The sequence below is a fragment of the Tamandua tetradactyla genome, chromosome 12, assembly GCF_023851605.1.
Source record: "Tamandua tetradactyla isolate mTamTet1 chromosome 12, mTamTet1.pri, whole genome shotgun sequence".
NCBI lineage: Eukaryota > Metazoa > Chordata > Mammalia > Pilosa > Myrmecophagidae > Tamandua > Tamandua tetradactyla.
Window position 1 is genome coordinate 94223945 of NC_135338.1, and position 26352 is coordinate 94250296.

Sequence of the window (26352 nt, forward strand, 5' to 3'; positions counted from 1 at the left end):
TTGCTCTTCCTCAGTTTGATAAATCTCTTACCAAGTTTTATATGTATATTGACTTTTGCAAAATTCCCTGAGCCACTCTTAGAGAAAGATTGACTGATGTTGGATGGGGGAGAAGGAAGTTTAGCTATTTCAGGTGTTAGTAAACATGACAGCTTCTTGGGGATTAACAGGAAATCATGAATAAAATCATTGGGACTTGATAAGGGATTTTTCTCTCAGACAATTAAAGATTTTTTTCCGTTAACCAATGCCCCCCACCAGAAACAAACAAACAAACCTGTGGGTGAAGGTCATTAGGATGATGCGTTATTACTCTCAAACCCTTTAAAATAGATAAAAGATGAAATTCTTTAACTCATGTTGCCCATGGAAGCCTCTGAACAGTGTTTTCCATTCTAACATCTTTGCAACAAACGTTATGATGCTTTTCTCATTCTTAATCCTCATTTTTCCTCTAAATATATGATATAGGATAGGCTAGAACTTCATTGAAGCAATAAAGAACTTCAGTGCTTTGTAGCTGGAACCAACCAAGGAGCGAAATATTTTCGATACAAAAGAATAATTCATTAAAGAAGGTAATGAAGGAGATTTAAACCTTCCATAAACACATCACTGGGTGAATAAAGCTCATCGCTCTCAGTACAGGGTTATGGTTGAATGAAATGCTGTAAAAAAGAAAAAGAAAAAGAAAACTAACTGCACAAATGGGTCAAAAATCTCAGTGGGATTTAGTCAAGGCTGACAATTTTCAGAATTTGACAAACAAGCAGGGAAAAAAGTTCCATTAATATCATGAGCAAATCCCTCAGGAACAAAGCACTGAGTTTCCATGTGATTTTTGCATTCAGGTACATTTATATGGTCTTAGTGAAAAAAAAAACTGACTTTGAGCTGAAATCTTTCTTATTTGATTGCAGCTCAGGAGATCTCCCTTGCGCACACTCTGCCAGAAGCACATACTGCTTCTTAAACCAGTTTCAACAGCCCCAGCATTGCATGATAGAGAAATGCATGCAAAAGTGAGCAGGCAGAGCTGCAAGATTTGAGCATTTCTAGCTGAGTGTTCTAGTTTGCTAATTGCCAGAATGCAATATACCAGAAACGGAATGACTTTTAAAAAAGGGAAATTTAATAAGTTCCTAGTTTACAGTTCTAAGGCTGAGAAAATGTCCCAATTAAAACAAGTCTATAAAAACCCTAGAATGAGCTGAGAATTAACATCAAGGGATTGAGAGAACCTTCTCGACCAAAAGGGGGAAGAGTGAAATGAGACTAAGTGTCAATGGCTGAGAGATTCCAAACAGAGTTGAGAGGCTATCCTGGAGGTTATTCTTACGCATTAAGCAGATATCACCTTGTTGTTCAAGATGTAGTGGAAAGGCTGGAGGGAACTGCCTGAAAATGTAGAGCTGTGTTCCAGTAGCCCCGTTTCTTGATGATGAGTGAAGAATGATATAGCTTTCACAATGTGACTCTGTGAATGTGAAAACCTTGTGTCTGATGCTCTTTTCATCTACCATAGCAACAAAAGAGTAGAACATATGGAATAAAAATAAATAATAAGGGGAGCAAATGTTAAAATGAATTTAGTTTGAAATGCTAGTGGTAAATGAAAGTGAGGGGTAAGGGGTATGGTATATATATCTTTTTTTTCTCTATTATTGTTTTATTTCTTTTTCTGTTGTCTTTTTCTTTTTCTAAATCGAGGCAAATGTTCTAAGAAGTGATGAATATGCAACTATGTGATGATATTAAGAATTACTGATTATATATGTAGAATGGAATGATATCTTATTGTTTTATTTGTTTGTTGTTAATTTTTTTTAATTAATAAAAAAAATTAAAAACAAGTCTATAGAAATGTCCAATCAAAGGCATGCAGGGAAAGATACCTTGGTTCAAGAAGTCCGATGAAGTTCAGGGTTTTTCTCTCAAGTGAGAAGCACACGGTGAACACATTCATAGTTTCTCTCTTGGCTGGAAGGGCACATGGCGAGCAAGGCATCATCTGCTAGCTTTCTCTCCTGACTTCCTATTTCATGAAGCTCCTTGGAAGGCATTTTCCTTCTTCGTCTCGTTCTTCTCTGCTCTCTCTAAATCTCTCATTTTCCAGAATGTTTCCTCTTTTATAGTACTTCAGAAACTAATCAAGATCCACCCAAATGGGTAGAGACAAGCCTCTACCTAATCCAGTTTAACAATCTCTCTTGATTAAATCACATCTCCAGGGAGATGATCTAATTACAGTTTCAAACATACAATACTGAATAGGGATTAGAATAAATGGCTGCCTTTTCAAAATGGGATTAGGATTAAAACATGGCTTTTCTAGATTACATACATCATTTCAAACCAGCACACTGAGAAATCAGCGTTAGCTGGTTAGAACCCCACAGTTCTCCTACTCCATAAGGGCTGAGATGACCAGACATCCACTGGATAATTCTCAACTGATAAATATTTGTTGACCAATCATGTAGTCCAAGGAGTTTAATCTGAAATTAAGTTTGGGAAAAGTATTTTAGGCTGTTCTTACTCCTGTGTTTCCTCAAAAAGAATTTAAACCATATCCTGAGGTAATTAGGAAATCAGCCACCCATCTTATATGTTAGGGTCTTATGGAAGGTCTCAATCAGCTAGATTTAACTAACACAAGGAAATCTTGGTTTTGAAGAGGTGAAAGAAACCCTAAAATTGCTCTGCCTCGGTTTCCCATCATATGTGAGAAACTCCCATACAACTTACCTGCTGGATGGACTTCCAACTGCCGGACCATTTTCAGTGCTAAGGAGATGTTTTCAGTTTGCTAAAGCAGACAAAATACAATATATCAGAAATGGGTTGGGCTTTTACAATGGGGATTTATTACTTACAAATTCACAGTTCTAAGGCCTTATAACTTCTCTCAAAACCGGTTGCAGGCTCCTTTGTCACATGAAGGTACATGGAAATGTCTGCTGGTCCTTCTCTTCCGAGTTTCTTTGCTTTAGCTATTGGTTCCAGTGGCTTCCTCTCTGAGCTTCTGTGGGTCCTCTCCTAGCTTCTCTGGGGCTTTTCTCTATGAGTTTCACTTAATTTCCTATCTCTTAAAGGACTACAGTAAAAGGATTAAGACCCACCCTGAATGGGGTGGGTCACATCTCAATTGAAATAACCTAACCAGAAGGTCTCACCTACAACAGGTCTGACCCACAGGAATGGATTAAAAGAACATGGCCCTAGGGGGAACTATGTTGTATACATACAATGGACTACTGAGTGGTCGCAAGAAGGAATGAAGTTGTGAGGCATGCAACTAGGTGAATGAACATTAAGAGCTTTATGTTGAATGAAATGTTAGTAACAAAAAGACAAATAGTCTCATGCTGCAATCATGTGAACTAACTATAATAAAAAAATTCAGTGAATTAAAGTCAAGAGCATTGGTTATCAGTTTGGGGCTTATTGTAAAGGGTCCTAGATTGTAAACTCTTACAGCAGTCACATATATTCAGGAGATGTAATTGTTAATTCTAAATTATGAGATATTGGGCTGTTTGTATATAACGTGGTCTTTTTCAGAAACTTCGGGTGTATATGTGACACCTGAGACTCAGAGTTAGAGTTCTGAAGCTATGAAAGTCAGCATTACCCCATACAGGAACTGTTCAAAAAGTTGAAAAAGTGATCAGACATCGAGCTGAGATATGAATGAAGCTGATCTGCATAGAACTAAGGTGTATTAGGAGACTGGGTAAAGGATGATATCATACACATTTTAAACTTCAACTTCTGTGTGAGACTAAACGGAGAGATGTTTATTTGGTGAAAAATTTATATTTTGGGTAGTGCATTTCCACATTTAACTTGTATGGTCAGTTTAGTTGAACACCATAAGTACATGGAATTTTGAATAGGGTGTGAGATTTTGCTGCTTTGTCCAGGTTAGTGTGATGCCCCGATAGATCCCAGAGTGATTTGGGCAGTGAATAAAGAAGTATTTGCAAAGTTCCCTTGGGGGAATGGGGAGAAAGGAGGAAATAGTCAACTTCCCTGTTTGGAGAATTTCTGATATTTTCTCAAGCAGGGGGCCAACCAAACCAATAGGCTGAGCCCTCAGTTGTGTGGTTTGTCCCTGTGAAACTTATTCCTGCAAAGGATAGTCTAAGGCTACTTAAAACTAGGCCTAAGAGTCACCCCAGAGAACCTCTTTTGTTGCTCAGATGTGGCCTCTCTCTCTAAACCATCCCAGCAGGTAAACTCATTGCCCTCCTTCCTACGCGGGACATGACTTCCAGGGCTATAAATTTCCTTGGCAGCATGTCACAGAAAGCCTGGAATAAGCCAGGACCCAGCATCAAGTCATTGAGAAAGCCTTCTTGACCAAAAAGGGAAGGAGAGAAACGAGACAAAGTAAAGTTTCAGTGGCTGAGAGATTTTAAACAGAGTAGAGAGGTTATTCTGGAGATTTTTCTTATGCATTATATAGATATCCCTTTTTAGTTTATAGTGTATTGGAGTGGCTAGAAGGAAATACCTGGAACTATTGAGCTGTGTTCTAGTAGCCTAGATTCTTGAAGATGATTGTATAACTATATACCTTTTACAATGTGACCATGTGATTGTGAAAATCTTGTGTCTGATGCTCCTTATATTCAGGGTATGAACAGCTGAATAAAAAATATGGATCATAAATAAATAAATAAATAATGGTGAAACAAAGGTCAAATAAATTGGGTAGATGGAAACATTAGTGGTCAATGAGAGGGAAGGGTAAGGTGTATGGTATGTATGAGTTTTTTCATTTTTTCTTTTTATCTCTTTTTCTGAAATGATGCAAGTGTTCTAAAAAATGATCGTAGTAATGAATACATGACTATGTGATGATATTTTGAGCCATCAGTTGTACACCATGTATAGAATGTATGTGTGTGAAGATTTCTCAATTAAAAAAAAAATATGTTTTTTCTGGAGGACATACAAGCATCAAACTAGCACAAGGAGCAAACTATCACATTGAGTCTATCCTTTTGTTATATGGCTTTGATTGTGATGAATTCTTTTCTGGACTGAGCCAAACCCTTTATTATCCATAAACCAGCTTCCATCATCTTTAAGAAAAACATCAAATACATCTCTTATATACAACAGCCTTTTGGATATTATACCTCACTCAGAGTCTTCTCTTTCCCAATCTAAACCTTACATAGTTTGTTCAATCAAATGACAGTATCATAGATCCACAGAGATTAAGGAAAGAAAAATGGGAATGTGGTGGGAGGGATGGAGAGAGGAAGACTGAACTTAGAACAGCGGAGAATATGGAAGGTTTGGAACTGCAGGACATTTTTTTTTTTTTTTTTAACCAGGCTGTTCATTTCAGTTTTGGGTTCTTTGGCAATGGAACTCAAGGCTGTAATTCATCGACACTGGGACATTAAACCCTACCTCTATGCTTTGAAAGATTTGGGCACCTCAAAATAGGTATCCTCAGAGCACACAGAAACCCCTGAAACATGGAGGACAACTTGGAGGGTTAGAGTTAAAGTGTATGACTCCCACTTTTGACTTTGTTTTCGCTTTTGTTATGTTTTCAACTTTTTATTTGAAAATAACTTGACAGAGTTGTAAAGAATGATACAAAGAACTGGATGCTCCTCACCTCTCTGTCTCTCTTTCTCTCTTCACTCACACACATATCCACATTCACACACCATTTTTTTTTAACTATTTGAAAATAAATTATAGACATTCACATACTTCAGTGTGAATTTCCCCAAAACAAGACTATTCTCTCAGATAACTACAGCTTAATTATCAAAATCAGAAAATAAACCTTGATACAATACTATTTGTTAATCAACAGAGCTTATTAAAATTTTACCAATTGTCCCAGTAGAGCAAAGAAAAAAAATTTTTTTCTGGTCCAGGATCTAATCCAGAATGATATAAAACTGTCATGTTTTTTAGCCTCCCATAGCCTCAGTTCTTCATCTGATATAAGATAGGCTGGGACCTCATGTAGGCAGTAAAGAACCCTAGTGTTTTGTGGCCACCAGGACCAGCCAAGAAGAGGAATGTTTTTGATACAAAAGAATAATTCATTAAAGAAAGTAGTGAAGGTGATTTAATCCTTCCAAATCACATCAATGTGTGAGTAAACTTGTCAGTATCAGTTCAGGGTCATGGCTGAATGAAATGTTGTAAAAACGAAAAGATAAGGTGAAACTATTTGCACAAATAAGTAAAAAAAAGCCTCTCCCCCTTTTCACTCTCATGACCTCAACATTTTTCAAATTATATTTCAACATATTTTGTGCATGGAGTATCTGATTTTCCTCGTGATTAAATTCAGGCTTATGCATTTTTGGCAAAAATACCATGAAAATGATATTATGTTCTCAGTGTATCCTGTCAGGAGGCACATGATGACTATTTGTACTTTTACTGGTTTGTTAATTTTGACCACTTCGTTAACGCGACATCTGTCAGGTTTTTCCCTTGAAAAGTTATTTTCCCTTTATAATCAATAAGTATTTTGTGGGAGACACTTTGGGACATTCTCAGGCAGCTGTGACCTGGAGAGCCTGTGACTGACATTGCCTTTTCACTTTAATTTCAGAGTCTAATAGCCGCAGGGCAGTCAACAGAGGCTACATCTCTGGCTTGCTCAGGCTGTACCAGGACTGGCACAGTCATGACACAGTCCACGCCTACATACAGATCCGCCGGGCGCTTCTACTCTGTCTCAAGCACATTGCCATGCTCCGCTCTGGCAGGGAGGCCTTCTTGGCTGGTCAGGGTTTGGAGATCCTCTTCAGCACCACCCAGGTAAACAGCGCAGGGTTTACCTCTGTAACCAGATGCAAGTGGATGATTCCTGAAGGCTGCTGAACAGAACTGGGAAATTATCTATATATTCCTGTTGCCTGCTCTGGGAAGATGTTCTGGATTCAAACCCTCATTCATTTATTTATTCAATATACATTTATTGAGTGCATACTAGAACAGGTATGGTATGGTGTAGAGGTTAAGAGTATAGACTCTCATGCTAGAATATCTGAGTTGTAATCTCAGCCCTAGCACCTATAGCAGTGAAACTAGGTGACGTTGCCCAATTTGTCTGTCCTCAATTTTTTTCCCTCTACAAAATGGACACACTAAAATCCAAGTTTCTGTGTGGTCTAAATAAGTTAACGTGGAAATGTATGTGCTTAGACTAGTTGTGACTGTGAATAGTTAATGGGATAATTAACACTAGGGATCTAATGGTGAGTAAAACAGATAAGACCCCTGATCTTGTGGGGTGAAAGTTCTAGCAGGGAGAATAAGACAGTAGGCAAGCAAAGAATGCAGTGAGGAAGACAATTTCATATTGCAATGAAAACAAATAAAGTAGGAACAAATGTCTGCCATGCTGGGGAGAATGGTGGAGGGAGAATGTATTCATTCTGAAAGGTTGAGACCTCTCTGTACAGGTGACATCTGCCCTGAAGCCTGACTGATGGGAGAGGCTGGTCATGAGGAGGTTCAGGGAGGAGGATCCCAGGCAAAGGGAGTAGCACCTGCAAGAGCCGTTGCTTATCTGCACCTCAGTGGAATCTGTAGCCTAGGGTTTCCTAGATTTCAACCTGAATAACAAATTCCTTAATTTCAGTTGATTAGAACTAATTTAAATCCCATCTTACAAGGATATATACACGCTCTCTATTGAAGTGAACATCTTCCAAATATCTGTCACCTGCTACCCCATCTCTTCCTGGGGCCACGGCAGCCGTGTTTTACCTGCATTCTGCTCCTTGTTGGTTTCCTGCAAGCCTGTCTCTGCATTCCCATCATCAGTCTCATTGCTCCTCTCCGGACACCCTCCAATTTTTCTCCACCTGAGTACACCCGAGGTAACGAAGCAGCGAACAAGAGTGTTGTTTTCTTACCACAGCATCTGTAGACTTTTCCCATATAAAAAATAGCCTTTTCCCTCCTAACAATAACATAATACTGTGCTGCAAACCAATATCTAATTTTCTATCTGCTATCACCTCTGGGTTTCTTTCCATCATTACAGCATTCAGAGCTTCTCAGTCATGAAATAGATACATTTTACATTCTGTTTTTCTGGATGAAGCAGTGCTTTGAATTTCTCTGAGCTTTACTTTGTAAGCTTGTGGTTCCCCAAGTCCCTTAAATTTCCCAGTCTTTGTGAAATAGTCCACTGCATTGCTGATATCCTGCTGCCCCCCCCCCCCCATTCTAGCCTGGATGCTGCACCCAGTTGTTCTGCCATTTGAATTATTGACTGTTTATATGTTCCATGTTAAAAAAAAATTAAAAGAGCAAACAAGGAAGAAGATGACAATCTTAAAGATACATGTGTATGTTCAGAAGAGGGTTGAGAAAATACCAAGTGAAGTTTGGGCATAAAAGGGGCTGTAAGCTTGTAAACAGGTTCTTAGAAGCAGTTTCTCAGCAGCTCAATGAAAACCTCAGCTGTCCAAATAAGCAACTTTACAACAAGTTCCCACCTTCAGGTATTGGGAGAAATGGAAACATGATGTGAGTGGAGGTAGAATCTGCATATTGTGGCCAGGTTTCCCCAGCCATGTTATCATTTCTGTAGATATTGTATAGAAAACTAGCCAAAAACAAGTTTGGGTGCAAGGTCTGACATTTAACATTCTTCCATTTGTGGGAAAATGACCTTTGATTTAGAAACCAAATGGTCTGTCACCCTCCCCTGGCAGAAGTATTTGGTGTTGAATAGCCTCCCACCACCTGGGCTGAGTGCTATGAGCATAGAAGTGATTACAGCTGTGTTGGACATTGAGATCTCCATAATCCCCCTTCTTCCAGGGAAGGGATGCATGCACTGGATGGCCAACTTGGGAACCTTGGATATGGTGATGTTATCTCAGTGACTATTTGTTAATTATGATGATGATGATGGTGGTGGTGGTGGTGATGATACAGATAACTGTGCTAGTTTGAAGATGTTATGTATCCCAGAAAAGACCATGTTCTTTTAATCCATTCCTGAGGGTATAGACCTTTATGGGTGGGACCTTTTGATTAGGTTGTTTCAATTGAAATGTGACCCTCTTCATTCAGAGTAGGTCTTAATCCCTTTACTGGAGTCCTTTATGAGAAGATAAAAGACAAACAAAGCCAAGAGAGCTTAGAGAAAAAAGCCCCATAAATGTTAAGAGAAGACCTATAGGACACAAACAGGAAACTACTGGAACCAGAGGCTGAAAGCAATAAAACCCATGAGTGAAGCACCAGCAGACATTGGCCATGTGCCTTCCCATGTGAGAGAGGTGTTCCAGATTCTGGCAGCTTTTCCTCAGAGGAGGTGTCTTCCTATTGATGCTTAATTTGGACAGTTTCATGATCTAAGAACTTTAAATTGTAAGTTAATACGTGCCCTTTGTAAGAGCCAATTCATTTCTGGTATACTGCATTTCAGCAGATTTAGGAAACTGAAACAGATTTTGGTTGTGGGAGAGTGAGGTGCTGTGATTTACAAATACCAAAAATACTGGAATGGATTTATAAATGGATAAAGGGAAGAGACTAGAAGATTTGTGAGATGCTTGATAGAAAAGGCATAGATTGCTTGGAAGAGACTGTTGGTAGAAATAAGAACACCAAAGGCACTTCCAATGAGGCCTTGACAGAAATGACGAATGTGTCATTGCAAAGTGGAGGAAAGGTGATACCTGATGTAAAGTGGCAGAGAATTTGACAAAATTGAGTTCTGGTGTCAGATGGAGGGCAGAATTTGAAAGTGAAAGGCTTGAGTATTTAGCTGAGGAAATTCCCAAACTAAATGTGGAAAGTGCAGTCTGGCTTCTCATTGTAGCTTATAGTAAAATGCAGGAGGAAAAGAATAAGCTGAGAACTGAACCCTTGGGTACAACAAAACCAGAAATTGATGGTTTGGAAAATTCTGAGTTTCTGGAAAATGAGTCTACAGAGAATAGTGCCCCATGTGAGGATTTAAATGAACTTGGAGACAGTCAGCCATTTCAGTGCAAGTCAGGATTGGAGATGCAGTTTATCTAGGAAGGAATTGTACAATGTCCTATTGTCTGATGGTTGGGACCTCTGTGTGCTTCATGCAAAACCGACAAGTTGTTTGCAAGATCTGTATGAATGGAACAACTGCCAGCATGGATTAAAAGGGAAAGAAAAGGAACAGATTGAAGGGGAAATGTCTTTAAAGGCAGAACAATAGAAGCCAGAGTCTGGACCCAAGAAGCCTCATGGCATTAGAGCAGACTCATGCATGCACATGGAAAGTGTGAGTTTATCCTGGAGTTTGCAGAGGGTGGGCCTTCTGTCCCATTGTTCAAGAAGGGTGCTGCTGCCCCAGGCCTCAGAGAGGGTGGAGGACATTCCCTGGGGATTGGGGAGAGCCTGGCCACCACCTCACTGTTTTAAGTGGGTTAAGGCTGTGCTCTGGAGATGGCAGAGAGTCTGGCTTCCACCCTGATGCTTGAAGAGGGTGGAACAGAGAGCATGGCCATCTCCCCAATGCCTGGAGATATTGGAGCCCTCACTGCAGTGCTTGGAGAGCACAGGGCCACTACACAAGCCCTTAGAAAGAGTGGGACTGCTGCTCTTTCAAGCCCCAAGGATAAAATGTCATTCTATGGATGACTTTCAGACTTGGAAATCTAATGATGTATGCCCTAAAAGTTTTCAGAACTATTGGGGTCTAGTGACCCCTGTTTTCCTTCCAATTTCTCTCCCTATGGAAATGGGAACATTTATCCTATGACTGTCCCTTCTTTGTATATTGGAAGCAGATAACATGTTCTAAGTTCACAGGTTCACAGTTGGAGAATTAGGACAGAGCATACCTGTAACTGATTTTGATGAGATTTTGAATGTATTTATTATTACTGAAGTGATTTAAGCTTTTGTGATATTGTGATGGAATGAAGATACATTTCATATGGAAAGAAAATGTCTTTTGGGGGTCCAGAGAGTGGAGTGTGCTAGTTTGAAACTGTTATGTACCTTAAGAAAGGCCATGATCTTGTAACTCATTCCTGTGGGTATAGACTTATTGTGAAAGGGACCGTCTGATTAGGTTGTTTCAATTGAAATGTGACCCACCTCATTCACAGCGGGTCTTAATCCCTTTACTGGAGTCCTTTATGAGAGGATAAGATACAGAAAAAGCTGAGAGAGCTTAGAGAGAAAAGCCTCAGAAATGCTAAAGGAGGACCCACAGGACAGAAAGAGGAAACCACTGGAACCAGTGACTGAAATGAAAACAGGAGTGAAGGACCAGCATACACTGGCCATGTGCCTTCCCATGTGATAGAGGTATTCCAGATGCTAGGACAGAGAACGTATCCTCCTGTTGGTCCCTTAATTTGGACATTTTCATGACCTAAGAACTTTGAATTGTAAGTTAATAAGTCCCCATTGTAAAAGCCAGTCCATTTTTGTTATATTGCATTTCTTCAGCTTTAAAAAACTGAAACAATGACAATGATGGTGATGAAGAAGAGGAGGAGAAGGAGGTGGTGGAGGAGTAGAAAGAAGGAGAAGCAGGAAAAGGAGAGAAGAAGAAAGAAATTAGTTTGCATTGAACAGTTCGCATGGCCCAGGGCTGGTTTAGTAGTTTACAGACTATCCCACATTTTTAAAAGCTTTTGAGGTAGACTCTGTTTTCCTCATTTTACAGAAGAAGAAACTTGAGATACAAAAAATATTAAGTAAATTGCCCAAGTTCACAAATTTCATAAGTGTTGGAGTCAGGAAATAAAACCAGTGGTCTTACTTGAGAGTCTGTGTTTTTATTCACCACATTCTCCAACTTGAGTGTGCAACAGAGTGACCTGGGGGGGTTCATGAGAACAAAGCTTGCTGGGTTCCATTAGCCAAGGTCTTGGTGGAGTCTGAGAATTTTCATTTACTGCAAGTTCCCAAGTGATATTGGTGCTGCTGGGCTGGGGATCATTACACTTTAAGAACCGTTGACCTATTCTATTTTCATTGGTGTTTATGTTTTAATTACAAACCTATTGGGTATGGGAGTGGCTGAAGAAGAACTACTGTTGAGTTCTACCCATAGCCTCTGCCCATTATATTGTTCTTTGTCTTTCTGCTGAGGCCTCTGATTCTGGTGTCTTTCTTTTGATGACCTCACCACTTAGTTTCATGAGTCACACACTTTTGCACTGGTCCTCTAAGTATCCCTTAAACATTCAAGGAATGGGATTGTCCATAATGCAGTGAAGGTGCTATACAGTGTTATGGAAACTTGTGGAGCTTTGCATGAGGAAAGAGGAAGAAGGAAGACAATTTAAATGGAAGACTGAAGAGAGAACTACAGCAAGCACACAATATGAAATCCCAACCTGGAATTGCAGAAAGGACAAATTTGTGTGAAAAATCAGATAAAGGGTCTACACCTTAGATCTAGAAATAGGAAAAGAGACCTTAAAAATTTGCTAAACTAAGTGATTTTCAAATTTAAGCACTTATCACTTATATTTGGAGGGCTTGTTAAAAGAGAGATTACTGGGTAACCCCCTTAAACAGTGTCTAATCCAGTAGTTCTGAGGTATGACACAAGAATTTCTAACAAATTCCTAGGTGATGATGGTACTGGTTTAGGTACCTCACTTTGAGACCACTAGAATAAGCCTTTTAAATGATAGCCTTTTAAAAATCATGGCTGCATTTTTTTTCTCAGAAAGAGTGTCAGGCCATGCCTTGATTCATTGGGATCTTCTTTGTCCACCGGACCAACTACCCTACACAATGAATCTATGGAAGGAAGGACTGAGTCCTAAAGGTATTGTTATCCACTCAGGTTCAGGTGCTCCATACCCTTTAAGTCAGATTGGTCTGAGAGTGTTTACTATTTATTTGGTAAATGTTTTCTGAGTGCCTGCTATGTGAAAGAAATTGGGGCTAGGTTATATAGGAGGTTCAAAGATGACAGTGATAAAGGACCATCCTCCCCGGGAAACTTACCCTCCCATAAGGGAAATCATTGCAAGGAAACCATAGTACGAGCCATGGGTGTGAGAATGGAATTGGAGGAACTGTACAAAGGAAGGAGAAGCCAACTAGGGAAGGCTTCAAGAAGGAAGTCACATTTGAGTCAGGGCAGGATAACATTCAGAAAACTTGAGGAAAATACCTTGGTTTGTGCACTGTCCAGGGAAGTGCAGGGAGGTGGCCATGAGGTGAGAATGAGAGATAAAGAAGTATGGAACTAGCAGGACAAGTAAGACATCTTGGGGAGTTAGGCTGAAAGACCTGGGTGAAAATGAACCAGAAGGGCCCAAACCAAGGTGTTTCCATATAATACATTCCTAAATTGCAATTATACCACACTGGTTCTGTGCCTTAGAATTTGTCTATCTATGTTCAAAAAGTCACTGGGAGAGATAAGGGAGAGGGGCTTCCTCAGGCTGGGGGTTGAAGAACAGCTCTGAGCTGAGACCTGTAGACAGGAAGTCTCTAGGGATAGAAAGAAGAGAAAATACAAATGCCCAAAGGTGGGGGTGGTAGTGTGTGGCAGAAGCATGGTGTTTAGAACACTGTGATGTCTAGAACATGTAGATCTTCCTAAGCCAGGATAACGAACTTGAGTTTTATTTTCATCCAATTTTAAACAGGAATGAAGAGGCAGAAAGACATGGATTGGAGAATTAAGGAGATTGCATAGAGCCTTCTAGGCTATGAAAAGAGGTTGAATTTTATTTATATCAGGTTTGAAGCAGGGGCATGACCTGACAGGATTTATGTTTTTAAAGGACACTTCTGGCTTCCATTTGGAGGGATGATTATCTGAGGGCACTAGTGGAAGGAGGGAGATTTAAGATGAAAGGGAAGGAGTTTAGAGATTGCTTGCAGGAATTCAGGTAGGGGTGCTGATGGCTTAAGGTAGTTAGAAACAGAATTGGGACTTGAAGGCAGGACTTCTAACTCTCAGTCTGGTTCCTTTTCTAGTAAGTGTCATTTCGTTATTGTGAGAAGTATTACTTGGAAACTGCCCTGAGTAGCAGTGACCTCCTAGGGTTTGTTTTCAGATTCTTAGGAGATTTTACAACCTAACACTAGCTAACACTTACAGTATGCTTACTGTGAGTCAGGCACATTGCCTACTTTAATTAGTTAGTTGCTTACTTTAATTAACTCAATTAATGCACAACACAACCTTAAGAGGTAAATTCTGTTATTTTATCCCTTTTACAGATGAGGAAACTGAGACACAGAGAGGTATAGTAACTTGCCCATGGTTATGTAGTTAAGAATCTTTGGTCTAGGATTTGAGTTCAAGTAGTCTGGCTCCAGGAGCTAAGCTGTTTATTATTATTCTATACTGCCTATAAGCTATGGAATCAGGGTATTTATTTTCCAAAATTTAATTCAAAGGTGTTCTAGTTTGCTAGCTGCCAGAATGCAATATACCAGAAACAGAATGGCTTTTAAAAAGGGGAATTTAATAGGTTGCTAGTTTACAGTTCTAAGGCCGAGAAAATGTCCCAATTAAAATAAGTCTATAGAAATGTCCAATCAAAGGCATCTATCCAGGGAAAGATACCTTGGTTCAAGAAGGCTGATGAAGTTCAGGGTTTCTCTCTCAAGTGAGAAGGCACATGGCGAACACAGTCAGAGTTTCTCTCTCATCTGGAAAGACACATGGTGAACACGGTCAGGATTCCTCTCTCATCTGGAAGGGCACATGGCAAATATGGCATCATCTGCTACTTTCTCTCCTGGCTTCCTGTTTCATGAAGGTCCTCGGGAGACATTTTCCTTCTTCATCTCCAAAGTTCGCTGGCTGGTGGATTCTGCTTCTCATGGCTATGTCGTTCTGCTCTGCTCTCTCTGAATCTCTAGTTCTCCAAAATATTTCCTTTTTTATAAGACTTCAGAAACTAATCAATACCCACCCAAATGGGTGGAGACGCGCCTCCACCTAATCCAGTTTAACAACCACTCTTGATTAAATCACACCTCGAGGGAGATGATCTAATTACTGTTTCAAACATAAAATAGTCAATAGGGATTAGAAGAGATGGTTGCCTTTACAAAATGGGACTAGGATTAAAACATGGCTTTTCTAGGGTATATACATCATTTCAAACCATTTCAAAATACCAAAAGGTATTTTGTATTATACCTTTATACAAAAGGTATAAACTGTGACAAAGCCTTTAATGTTTTAAGTACTCCTTCCAGAGTATAGTATATTTCATCATCTCTTCCAAATAGCAAGTGTTGGATGAAGAGTGATGGGAACAGTGAGCTTGAAGATCTCACCTTTGTCCCTAATTCTGAGACATTTGTCTTCAGATGTCCTATTTATTGGGGTCTTGTCATCTTATGATACATAGCACAAGTGCCAGTCCTGCACTTGAAGGAGCCTGAAAGAGAGTACCTCCTTAAATTTTGAATACTGGAAACCTCATTTTCTTCACCTTAGTCCTGCACAGCCCCTACCTATTAGCACTAGGGAAGCAAATGGACAGATGGATTCAGGCATTTCCAGTATCTTGACACCAAGATCGTTTTAAAATCATAAATATTTTCCTCAGAGCATATCACACACCAAGTATAGCATTATCTCTAATGCTTCAACTTCTACAGATCTTAATACCCCACACCACTCCAAATTCAGATCATGGCATGGGCCACCAACCCATCTGGACACTTGGATTTGCCTTCACTTTTTGCCTGCACAATACCCCACAAAGTAAAAAACAGCATCACCTTTATCAGCATCAACAACAATACCAATGACAATCACAAACAGAACTGGGTCTCAAGATGTTGGTATTTTTGATTGAATTTCCTGGCTTGAACTTGACTCTATTTCTCTGAAGGTTGAAGATCAGAGCATTCACTCTGATTGGGCCAGCCATCTACCTCACCTCCCTTCTTCCTCCTCCACTCTCAGTTTTGTTTTTTCCAATACTAACACTTTTCACTAAGCACCTGAAGACATTTGACCAGTCCCAGGGATGAAACAGCCTCAACAAATCCATTTTCTGCTGAGAGTGTTTCCTGCTCTTTGCTCTGAGGCTCTCTGCTCAGGACATTTGATTGGGGCCGTTTAATTGCCCTGAAGAGGAGATAGCATTCTTGAGTGTATTAAGATGTTACTGTTTTGCAGGTTGGCTTACTTTTATTATATTTTGGAGTTATTTGGTTAGCCCCAATTCACAGATAATATTTTATTAAACATTTATTTTTTTCTTCATGTTCCTTTTTGTGGTGCTAAATGTGGGCAGGGAAATATCTATTAGCAAAACATTGGTGCAGCTATCCACGCCCCTGTGGCCGTTACCCAGCATCTGCTACATCTCTTGCTCTGACTCATTGGCCTTGGAGCTGGCTGAACACCCTTTAGGAACGTCAAACTGGAGATTCATACCAGTCAACTTTCTGAACCAAGTCCGTAGGCAAAACATTTCCTAAGAAAAGAAAACAGCTGTGTTTTTGCCAAAGAGATACTGAATTATGCTCAGCTATCTCTCCTTTCTCAATTTGGTAAACTTGTTCTTACATTTTTTCATAGTTTCAGAAAAGAAGAGCCTTGTCATTTGCTATCAGTATCAAAATGTTAACATTTGCAAACCCAATTTTTCTTTGCTTTGGGCAGGTACCAAGAGGGAACAACACTGTGGGCTTGGAGGAAAGGCATATTATTTAATGTAGGTACTTAGGATTCACTTTGTCTCTTCTTCTGATTTCTTATCTTATCTTTCTTATTTTTTCCTTTATGTTTTTCTCTTCAGATAACAGCTGAAGGGGAGAAGCAAGACTTCCATCAATTTAACTACTTGTTCCCTATGTTAGGCAATGATTCACAATGACACATGGATTCTCCCAGCCATTCTGGACAATATCTTCCCTTGCATTCAGCATCCCTTGAAAGACTAAATGTCTATTTTCAAACTAAATTCATTACAGCAAAATATGAGTTGTGAAAGGGAAGTAAAAATGCAAAATCTACATGAGATAAAAGCAGTTTCATTAAGGATGTTTAGCATCTAGAATAGCTGTGTGTAAATCAATGCCCGAAACATGTTACAGTGAGGGGGCTCCACAGAGGAGCCCAGCGTCTGATATGATCTTCTTTTTGCTCAGAACTGTCTGGATAACAAAAACATGGAACCTGTCACCTCCATCGTGCTTCAGATCCTGAGGCAATGCTACCCTAAGTGTCCACTTCCCTTGGCCACAGCCAGCAGTGCTTATGTCTTTCCTGTTCCTGGTGTCATCATCTCTGAGCCTCCATGTGTTCTAACTGAAGGTAAAGGGTACAGGTTACCATGAGCTTTGTTACAAGCTCTGCATTTGGGCAATATTTCAGGAATTTGGGGATGAAAGTAGAATCAGTTGTTATACAGGTTGACCATGATTGTCCAATAAACTAGTTAGAGATAATATGAAAAGGCATTTTTTTTTTTGGTCAGTTACAGGGTGAACAAGCACCAAGTTCACTTATTTTGTCCCTAATTATTAACTGTTGTTACTTTGCCTGGTAGCTATTGAATGCTCATGCATTCATCTCAGCTAATTATAAAAACAATCTATCCACAATCCTATGATCTAGTCTCTCCATTGTCCTGACTGGTTTAGGAATTAATTTGCCATAAGGATGTAATTGAAATAAAACTCTTACTAGTCATGTTACAATTCTTGAAGGTATGATTATTTAATTTCCAAGAAAATCTTGCTGTCAAAATTCTAGTGCTTTACTACCCCATCCTCCTTTCTATTGGGCAATTTTTCCATAAGGTGCCATTTCACCACAGTGGCACTGGGTACTTTTGATGGATTTTTTTGCTTTAAAATTTTTCTTCATCTCAAAATTAGGGAATTAATGTAGGTGATATCTAAGTTCCAACAATTCGTATTTATGTGGTATCTAAACTTTGGCAACTTTAGTTGCACAAATACCCTTAAATGGATATGAGAATCCTAAAAATGAGGCCAGTGCCCAGGTCCACAGAATGGTACTCAGATGTGTTATTTTACTCTGCACTATTTTGCACTCATTCAGTGTGGAATAGCAGTTGAGGCTTCACATGCCACTAGTTACATGTATCAATAATCTTGACATTATAGTGAGACGTGCACTCAATTGCAAACCCCTTATTTGTGAGAGGAAACAGTACTAATGGTTGCATGGTGGGAATCCAAATCTAAGGCAAAAAGAAAGTCTCGCCCATTTCATGTGTATTTTTCCCACCCAGAGGATTTTGAAGATGATGATGAAGGAGAAGTGGACAAGGACTCAGATTCTGAAGATCTGAAAGAGGAAGTAGGTACACCAGTTATTGCTTCTAATGATCCAAATTTTCATGCCTTGCAAAGGAAAATAAATATCACTTTCTATGTTTGCTTAAGCCCAAGTTAAATTTTGAAACCTACCTTAGCATTACCAAGACCAGTACCTGCTAGGTAGAGATACTCAGTAAATGACAGTTACTCTTGATTTTCAAATGATCAGCTTGGTAGGTCCAGACAATGTTACACTGTAAAATCAATTCATGAAAACATGAATATTTTATCAGGATGAGCCTTAGGTAGACATTTCGTACTTAGGGTTGTCATGTTTAACAAGTATGTATGACATTTAGGCAAAGAGACCACGAAAAGATTAGCCAGAAAATTGTTTTAGTAGATCTCACCTATCTTTTTAAGTCACATAATTCATTTACCCGTTTTGCATAGGGTTGCCACATTGTTCAGTTCCTTTTTGTAGCAAAGTCTATGTGAATTGTGCTCCCTTGAGTTCGTGGTGTAGAATCTGTGCAGTGGGGAAATGGTGCCCCTCAGTTCCTATTTCATAATGACCTATGCTGTAGAACAGGGTCAGCAAACTTCTCCTGTAAATGGTCAGTGTCTTGATTTGCTAGGCTTGCTGTAACAAATTACCACAAATTGGATAGCTTAAAAACAACAACAATTTACTGTATCATAGTTTTGGAGGCTAGAAGTCTAAAATCAAGTTGTCAGCAGTGCCATACTTCCTCTGAAGTCTGTAAGGTTCTGGCTTGCCAGAAGTCAGAGGCACAACTCTATCCCTGCCTCTGTCACGTAGCGGTCTTCTATTTGTCTCCTATGAATTGCGCAGATTTCCTCTCCTTTTAAGGCCACCAGTCCAATTGGATTAGAGCCCACCCTAATCCAATTTGGCCTTATCTGTTAAGATAAGTAACATTTTCAAAGATCCTACTTCCAAATGCAATTGCATTTATAAGACTGGAGGTTAGGACTGAAACATAGCTTTTTTGAAGAACATAGTTCAATCCATTACAGCCTGATAGTAATTGTTTTAGGCTCTGTGGGTCATATACTCTCTGTTGCAAATACTCAAATTTGCTGTTGCAGCGTGAAAGTAGCTGTTTTGGTTTGCTAAAGCTGCTGGAATGCATTATACCAGAAAGGGAATGGCCTTTAAAAATAGAATTTATTGCATTACAAGTTATAGTTTTAAGGCCATGAATATGTCCGAATTAGGACACTAACAAGAGGTTATCTTCACTCAAGAAAGACTGATGCCATCTGGAACATCTCTGTCAGCTGGGAAGGCAATGGTGACATCTGTTAGCTTTCTCTCCTGGCTTCTTGTTTCATAAGGCTTCCCTGGGGTGAGTTTTCCTTCTACATCTCCAAAGTTCTCTTGCTGTGTGGGCTCTGAAACTTTTCCCAAAATGGTTCCTTCTTAAAGGACTCCAGTAAGTGATCCCACCTTGAATGGGTGGAGATACAGCTCCATGGAACCCATCTAATCAACAGGTCCCCCACACAATTGGGTGGGTCATATGGAAATAACTTAATAAAAAAGATACCACCCAGCAATATTGAAACAAGATTAAAGAACATAGCTTTTCTGGGATAAAAAAACAGTTTCAAACCAGCACAGTAACCATAAGCAATATGTAAATGAATGGGTGTAGCTGTATTTCAATAAGACTTTACTTACAAAAGCCATTGGTGGCCCTGTTCTAGAATAGGGTTTCTCAACCACAGCACTATTGACATTTTGGGCTGAATAATTTTTTATTGCTGAAGGTGCTCCTGTGCATCATAGGCTATTTATTAGCATCCTTGATAACAGTAGATGCCAGTAGCCCTCTGTGGTAGGTTGAATTATGCACCCCGATTTAGAAATATTCTTATTTTTAATCCACACCCCTGTGGGTGTGAACTCATTATAAATAGCACAGTCTGAAGATGTTAGTTTTAGTTAAGGAGTGACGCGAGTGAATGAGGGTGGGCCTTAGTCCACATTACTGGAGTCCTTTATAAGCAGAAGAAATTCAGACATAGTAGAATAGAAAGCCCCAGGGAGGAGCTGGAAGCCAGAAGTCAGTGGGAACTGGAAGAGAAAGAGAGGACAAGGCAGGGATACTAGGTAAGAAATCCCAAGGACCATTGGCAGCCAGCACCAGAATGTTATAGACTTTGGGGAAAAAACATTGCCTTGCTGATGCCTCAGTTTTGGACTTCTCTTAGCCTCAAAACCATGAATCAATAAATTCTTATTGTTTAAGCAATCTACCATATTTTTCGTAGCAGCTTGGCAAACATCCCTTTCCCCAAATCCTGAAACCAGAAATGTTTCCAGACACTTTCAGATGTCCCTGGGGGGCAAATTTACTCCCAATTGAGAACCACTATTTTAGAATAATGATAATTTGGCTGTAAGTTATGATTCTGTCCCCATTTCTGTCGGTGGACATGAACTTGGACAAGTCTCTCAAGTTACATTTCCCTAATTTGGTTATCTGCAAAATAAGATGGAGAAGTAAATATTATGTTTTAAGATATTCCTGGAGATTAAAGAAGTCTGTTATCTATCAGTCTATTTGTCTGTCTATCTATTTATCATCTATCTATTGAAAGAGACTCTTTGAGATCTCTATAATAAAATCACTTAAGTTGCCAATGGCAGTGGCAGACATTTAGGGACCTTGTAGCCATTTCTCCAGGTTCAGACTGCATTGACACTCTGTTTTTCTCAGAGTTTGTTGATAAATAGAAAAATTTCTGAAGTCATTGGTAGCAAATTGGTTCTTTGCTGTGGCTTGGCAGTGCAGGCTTATGGAGTATGTGCTGAATTATTAGAATACTACTGGGTTACTGCAGTCATTCATCAATGCCACTCTCCCCTCCCCTTTTACTTCCCCTTTGATAACTGAATGTCTGATGCAGAGTGTCAGTCACCTCTTGTATCTGATATGGAGGGGTGAGTTGCATGACAGTGCCTGACTTCACACAGCACAGGGATGGGGTGCTTTCAGATATTTTCCTTAGTCTCTGCTGTGAAGATGATAGTGGCATGGGGTGGAGGGGAACCTAAACAAATGAACAAACCCAGCAGGGAAAGATAACAAGGCAAATTGTGAGGGCCTGAAAACTATTCATCAAAAACCTTCAAGCCAAGTAGAAGATGAGAAGTCAGTGTGTGGCCATGAGTTGCGGAGAGAGAGAGTAGCATCAGAATCAGAGCTCATTCTGGGGTGTGGCAAGAGCAAGAGAACCGGGACTCTAGAAAACTGGCTTTTCTTTGGTGAACCCTGCAGCATTTGCTGCAACAAATGTGAACAAGGAGCCAGGAATATTTTATTTCTGTTCACAGAACTAACCCAGAACTTTAACCTATGACCTTCTAGTTTGAAAAATCTTAACTAATAATTGAGACCAACCTCTTTAGGAAAAATGATTTGAAAGAACTTGCATCTGTAAAGGGCTTTGAGAATGGAAAATTGGGTGTTGTGTTCTGATTGGAAACTATCAAAGTCAATCTAAGAACAAAAAAACTTAAATATAATCTCAATGTTAGCCAGTTTTTTTTTTTTTACTTCATGACCACAAACCTCAGATTTGGAAAATTCCAAAGAAGAGTGGGGTTAACAGTGAATTCAATCTCTCTCTTCCTCCTTCCTTTGCTTTCTTCCTCCCTTCCTTCATCCCTTTCTCTCTCTTTCTCTCTGTTTTTTTCTTTCTTTCAGGTACTTTCTTAGGTTTAATTCATGTGTGAGGAAGTATCCTAAGCTTTGGGGGATGATAATATGATCCAAAAATGACTAAAACGTAGTTTTTATCATCAAGTATTCCCAAATTAGTGGTCTTGGAGATTGCCCCTATCAGAGTTCAAATTGCCCCCTGTAAAAGGGTGCTGAACGCAAATCTCAAGTCAGGTAAACACATAGGGGATCCTATCTAAGGAGCAAAGGCTAGAAGACAGTATCTGTATTAGAGGGTGCCAGTGTCCTAGAAGGTGAAAGATTGTCTGAGTTGCTATAAGACTCTGAAGCAGATCCATCTCTAGAGGAAGGTACTTAAAAGAAATACAGGAGTAGTTGAGACCCTGACTGAGTGGTAGAGATTCAGGAACCAGGCTACATAGCTTTGAGGAAACTGAGTTAGAAACTAAAGTCAGTTTTTGTTGCAACTACTCAATTTTGTTGTTATAGCACAAAAGCAGCCACAGACAGTAAGTAGATAGGTGTGGCTGTGTTTCAATAAAATTTAAAATAGGCATGAACTGTAGTTTATGGACTTCTACTCTAAGGCTAAGTGGGTGGCCTAGCAACATGTTCAATGAATTCAGCTGCAACTCATAGTTTAGAGGACATTTCTCACTCCAGATACACCAGTTCAGTACAACCTTACTCACTGTGTGGGGTGGGGAATAGGGGTGGGCTCTTCCCAGTGTCCTGACTGGTTGTATTTCCATGAGTTCCATCCTTGGACATTGCTTTCTTTGAAGCTGAGGGGGTAGAGGCAAGCAGGAATGGACAAATGAAGCAGGAAATAATGAGATGAGGGATCTTGAATACCAGCCTAAGGAGCTTGGGCCTGTTATGCACTATACATCATTAAATCAGCCTCATGGGATTTATCGTTCTTTTAATTTGACATTTGGAGAAAAATTGCAAAAGATGGATGGAATATTTCATTTTCCTTTTTTCCCCTGGATTAGAAATATAAACATTTACTTTCTACATTTATTTAGATTATAAGAATAATCCACACCTTTGGGACTGCCAGGTTTTTCCTTAAATAACCAAATCTATTCTTGAAACATGTTGGTTTTCTTCCCATTTCTTGCCAAACTTGATCTAGGAGAGACGTGGAAAATGAAGATACTAGACTAGCTAATTTCTGATGTCATTTCACCTGCAACGTTTGTAAAACACAGAACTATTTGGGGAGTTTCCATCATCATTGAGACATGAAATTATGATCTGAAATGAAAAATAAAGGGTCTGGAATTATTTAGTCTAATGTAGAAAAGACTGGAGGTGACTTGATAAAATTCTAAATTTGTGAAAGGATAAAGATAGAGCAAGAGGATAAAGACTCCATATAATCTCTCTACTACCTACTTCTTGAATCTCATTCCTACCACCTTCCTCTTATTTTCTCTGCTTCAGCCACTTCTATTTAATGCTTAAGCTGTTCCTTCTCTAATAATCTCTTTCTTTCAGATAATTTTATAGTAAACTCTTTTTGTTAGTTAGGTTTCAGTAAAATGTGACCTCCTTGTGAGGCCTCCTCAGATGATCCAATCCAAACAGCTCTTCATACCCAATTTTGAAAAGTCACAATTCACATCACCTTCTACAATTATTACCATGGCACTTACCACTATTGGAAAGAATCTTCTTCATTTGTTTATTTTCATATTTATTGTCTGTCTGCACTCACTAGAAAGCACATTCCTAGGAGAATAACTGCTCATAGTCTGTGCTCATTGAACATTTGTAGACCTGACTGGCAAAGATAGGTAGATGAATGTTTACAACAATTCTAATGATGTTGATGATGGTGATGATGAGGTAAAATATTTCTTTTTATCATGCTTTATTATTTCATTTCATTTTATATGTGTTATTTTTAGTTATGATGAGGGCTGATAAATACTGACATCAATGCTGAAAAAAGTTGTTTATTTTCTTTTTATTTTAAAGATAAAATCCAATGAAATTTAAATTCTCCTCTGGATAGCCTAGCACTATAATTTGAAGGTGAGAAAGCCATGTCCTAAGAATCACATATGTAGTTTGTCTTGATGCTTCTCAGGTTGGCTTTTTTAATCGTAATATATTCTTTGACTATTCCACTGTAGGAAAATGACTTAGAAACAGATGTTAATAAGCTGAGTTCCAAGGCTGGCCTTGACCGACCTGAAGAGGAATTGAAGCAATATGAAGTAATGTGTTGTGAGCTGTCTTGTAGCTTTGAGGTAAGACACATGGTATGGTTCTGCTTCTTGCAGATTATGATGGGTGCTTTGCAGAATCCAAGAGGCCAAGCAGAGGTGTCTAGATGGAAAGCATTGTTCATCATGAGCAATCTGCTTCTGGGATCTTTCTGGGAGAAAAGCAGATGGTTAAGCAAATATTTGGAAAAGGTAGCCAGCCTAAAATGTCTGGTAGAGTCCTAAATCTGGCACCCTATAGCCAGGATGAAAGTGGAATGGAGGAATATCACTGCCTGTTGTCTGGTAGCAAGGTGCCCTGTCTCCATGCTTTGAAAAGACATAACAATTACTGATGATTTAATTATTCCCTTGTCCAAGTGGGGAAGTTGTACTAGATGGCTTTCTGAAGGTGGCCAGCCTGATTCCCAGCTCTCTTCTTTGTTAGTAGAAGCGATTTGGGAACTTTAGACCTGATGATGTTGTTTCAGTGGTTATTTGCTGCTCTTGCTGCTCTAGCTATACCTGAGCTGTGGTTGCTGCTGCTGTCAAGATTTTAGACCTTTTTTTTAAGTCTATTATTTTATTAGACCCGTGACAAATCATGAACTTGGCCACATCTAAGGACACAAAGCTAAGTGACATAATAGTCATGTACAGTTAATGTATTGTATTTCACTCTAGGCTGCAATAGGGTATTTCGGGGTAAATGTCTCAGTAAAGGGAATTTTAGTTCGGTGTAAGAAAGACTTTTTATTAAAACAATCAGAATGAACCTCAAATGAAAGGGGTACAGTGAAATATACCATCTTGGGTTGCAGTGACACCTTGTGAATGTAACCGAATGGTGGTGTTGCAGGGCATCCCTGTACTATATAGAATTGTACTGTATGACTTACCAAGAGGCCCTTCCAAACAAGAGTTTCTATGATTAAGCCATTTTTTTTTTTAAACTCTTGATGGTAGTCTTTCTGTGGGCTGACCTTGAAAGAAGCTTCACAATTCACAGAATTTATGTTCAGTTATGTTCTCAGATTGTGAGAATAGAGGTTCAATTGTATTCTCTATTTGGTTGTAAAACCTAACATGTTCTTTTACACTTTAAATCTGAAGGAGCTAGGGTCCAGATATGGAGATGACTTAAACTTTGAAGAGACTCAGTGTGCCAATCATCACCACATTCCAACTGCTGCTGCCTCCCCAAGGCAGCATTGCTTGAATAAGGACCTAAATCCCTGGGGACTAGAAAGAGAAGACACAGTCCAGACTTGCATTCTGAGCATGGTGAAGATGAGGAGGTCAACTGTGCATCTAACCTCCAAAAAAAGACCTGTAATGAAAACGTACCAAAATGTAGACTCCAGTGGTTTTGGGATAGATTCTTCTGGAAATAGAATCTCTGATGTTCAGGCTTCCATCAAAGAAGATACTTGGGACATAGATGCAATTTCCTGCTCAAGGATGAGTGCCTCTTTTTCTAATTCTACTAGGCCTAAGGAAATTACTGCTGAAGTAATAGATAAACTCCTGCAGACACATCCCAAGGATATCCCCTTCCACAATCCCTATCTTTATATGGCCAATGCCAGAAGAACCAGATCTGTGGCACATTTCAAGATGGTGGCGTTTCCAGATCTCTGGGGACACCACCCACCTCCCTCTGCCCAGCCCATGTTGGAACGCAAATGTGGAGTCCAAAGGTGATGGTGTTACTGGTCTGAGAGCCAAAGTTTTTCTCTTCTTTAATATTTTTGTAGGAGGAATGGTTTGTGCTGATAACTCCTGCTATCTGTAGGGAAGTGAGTGAGCATCAGCTAGAAGCATTGTAGTGACCTTTGGGAAGCTTTTGACGAACACACAGGTTTGCCTACCTACTAAGATATTTCAGAATGAAATGTGGGATAGTAGCAGGTATGTGTTTCCCAAAAAAGAATTCCTTGGATGATTGGAATACAGTCCTTCACCCATATCCATTGCAAACCCCTGCTCTCGAGAAAGAGTTACCCCAAATACTGGGATCTCAAAGGAATATTTTCAGAGAAATCAAGTATTCATTATTTTGGATCTCTTTTATTGTTCTCTGGTTTTTATTGATAACCAGTCTCTTGCTAATAGAGAGGAGGTGGAGTACCTTCTACCCACAGTCCCTACCTTATAGACAAGCTTGT

The 26352-nt window shown here is 39.4% G+C and overlaps 1 protein-coding gene across 4 annotated transcripts in view; it reads left to right on the top strand.

The window, feature by feature from the left end:
• The window catches only part of AGBL1 (AGBL carboxypeptidase 1), an 872209-nt gene that overhangs the window by 119613 nt on the left and 726244 nt on the right, over positions 1–26352 (top strand). For all 4 annotated transcript variants that reach the window (XM_077124136.1, XM_077124138.1, XM_077124137.1 and 1 more), the window contains 5 exons: positions 6605–6813; positions 17110–17275; positions 18222–18289; positions 24113–24229; positions 25298–25884. In XM_077124136.1, the coding sequence (XP_076980251.1) occupies positions 6605–6813; positions 17110–17275; positions 18222–18289; positions 24113–24229; positions 25298–25884 (1147 nt within the window). The remainder of the gene's footprint in view (positions 1–6604; positions 6814–17109; positions 17276–18221; positions 18290–24112; positions 24230–25297; positions 25885–26352) is intronic.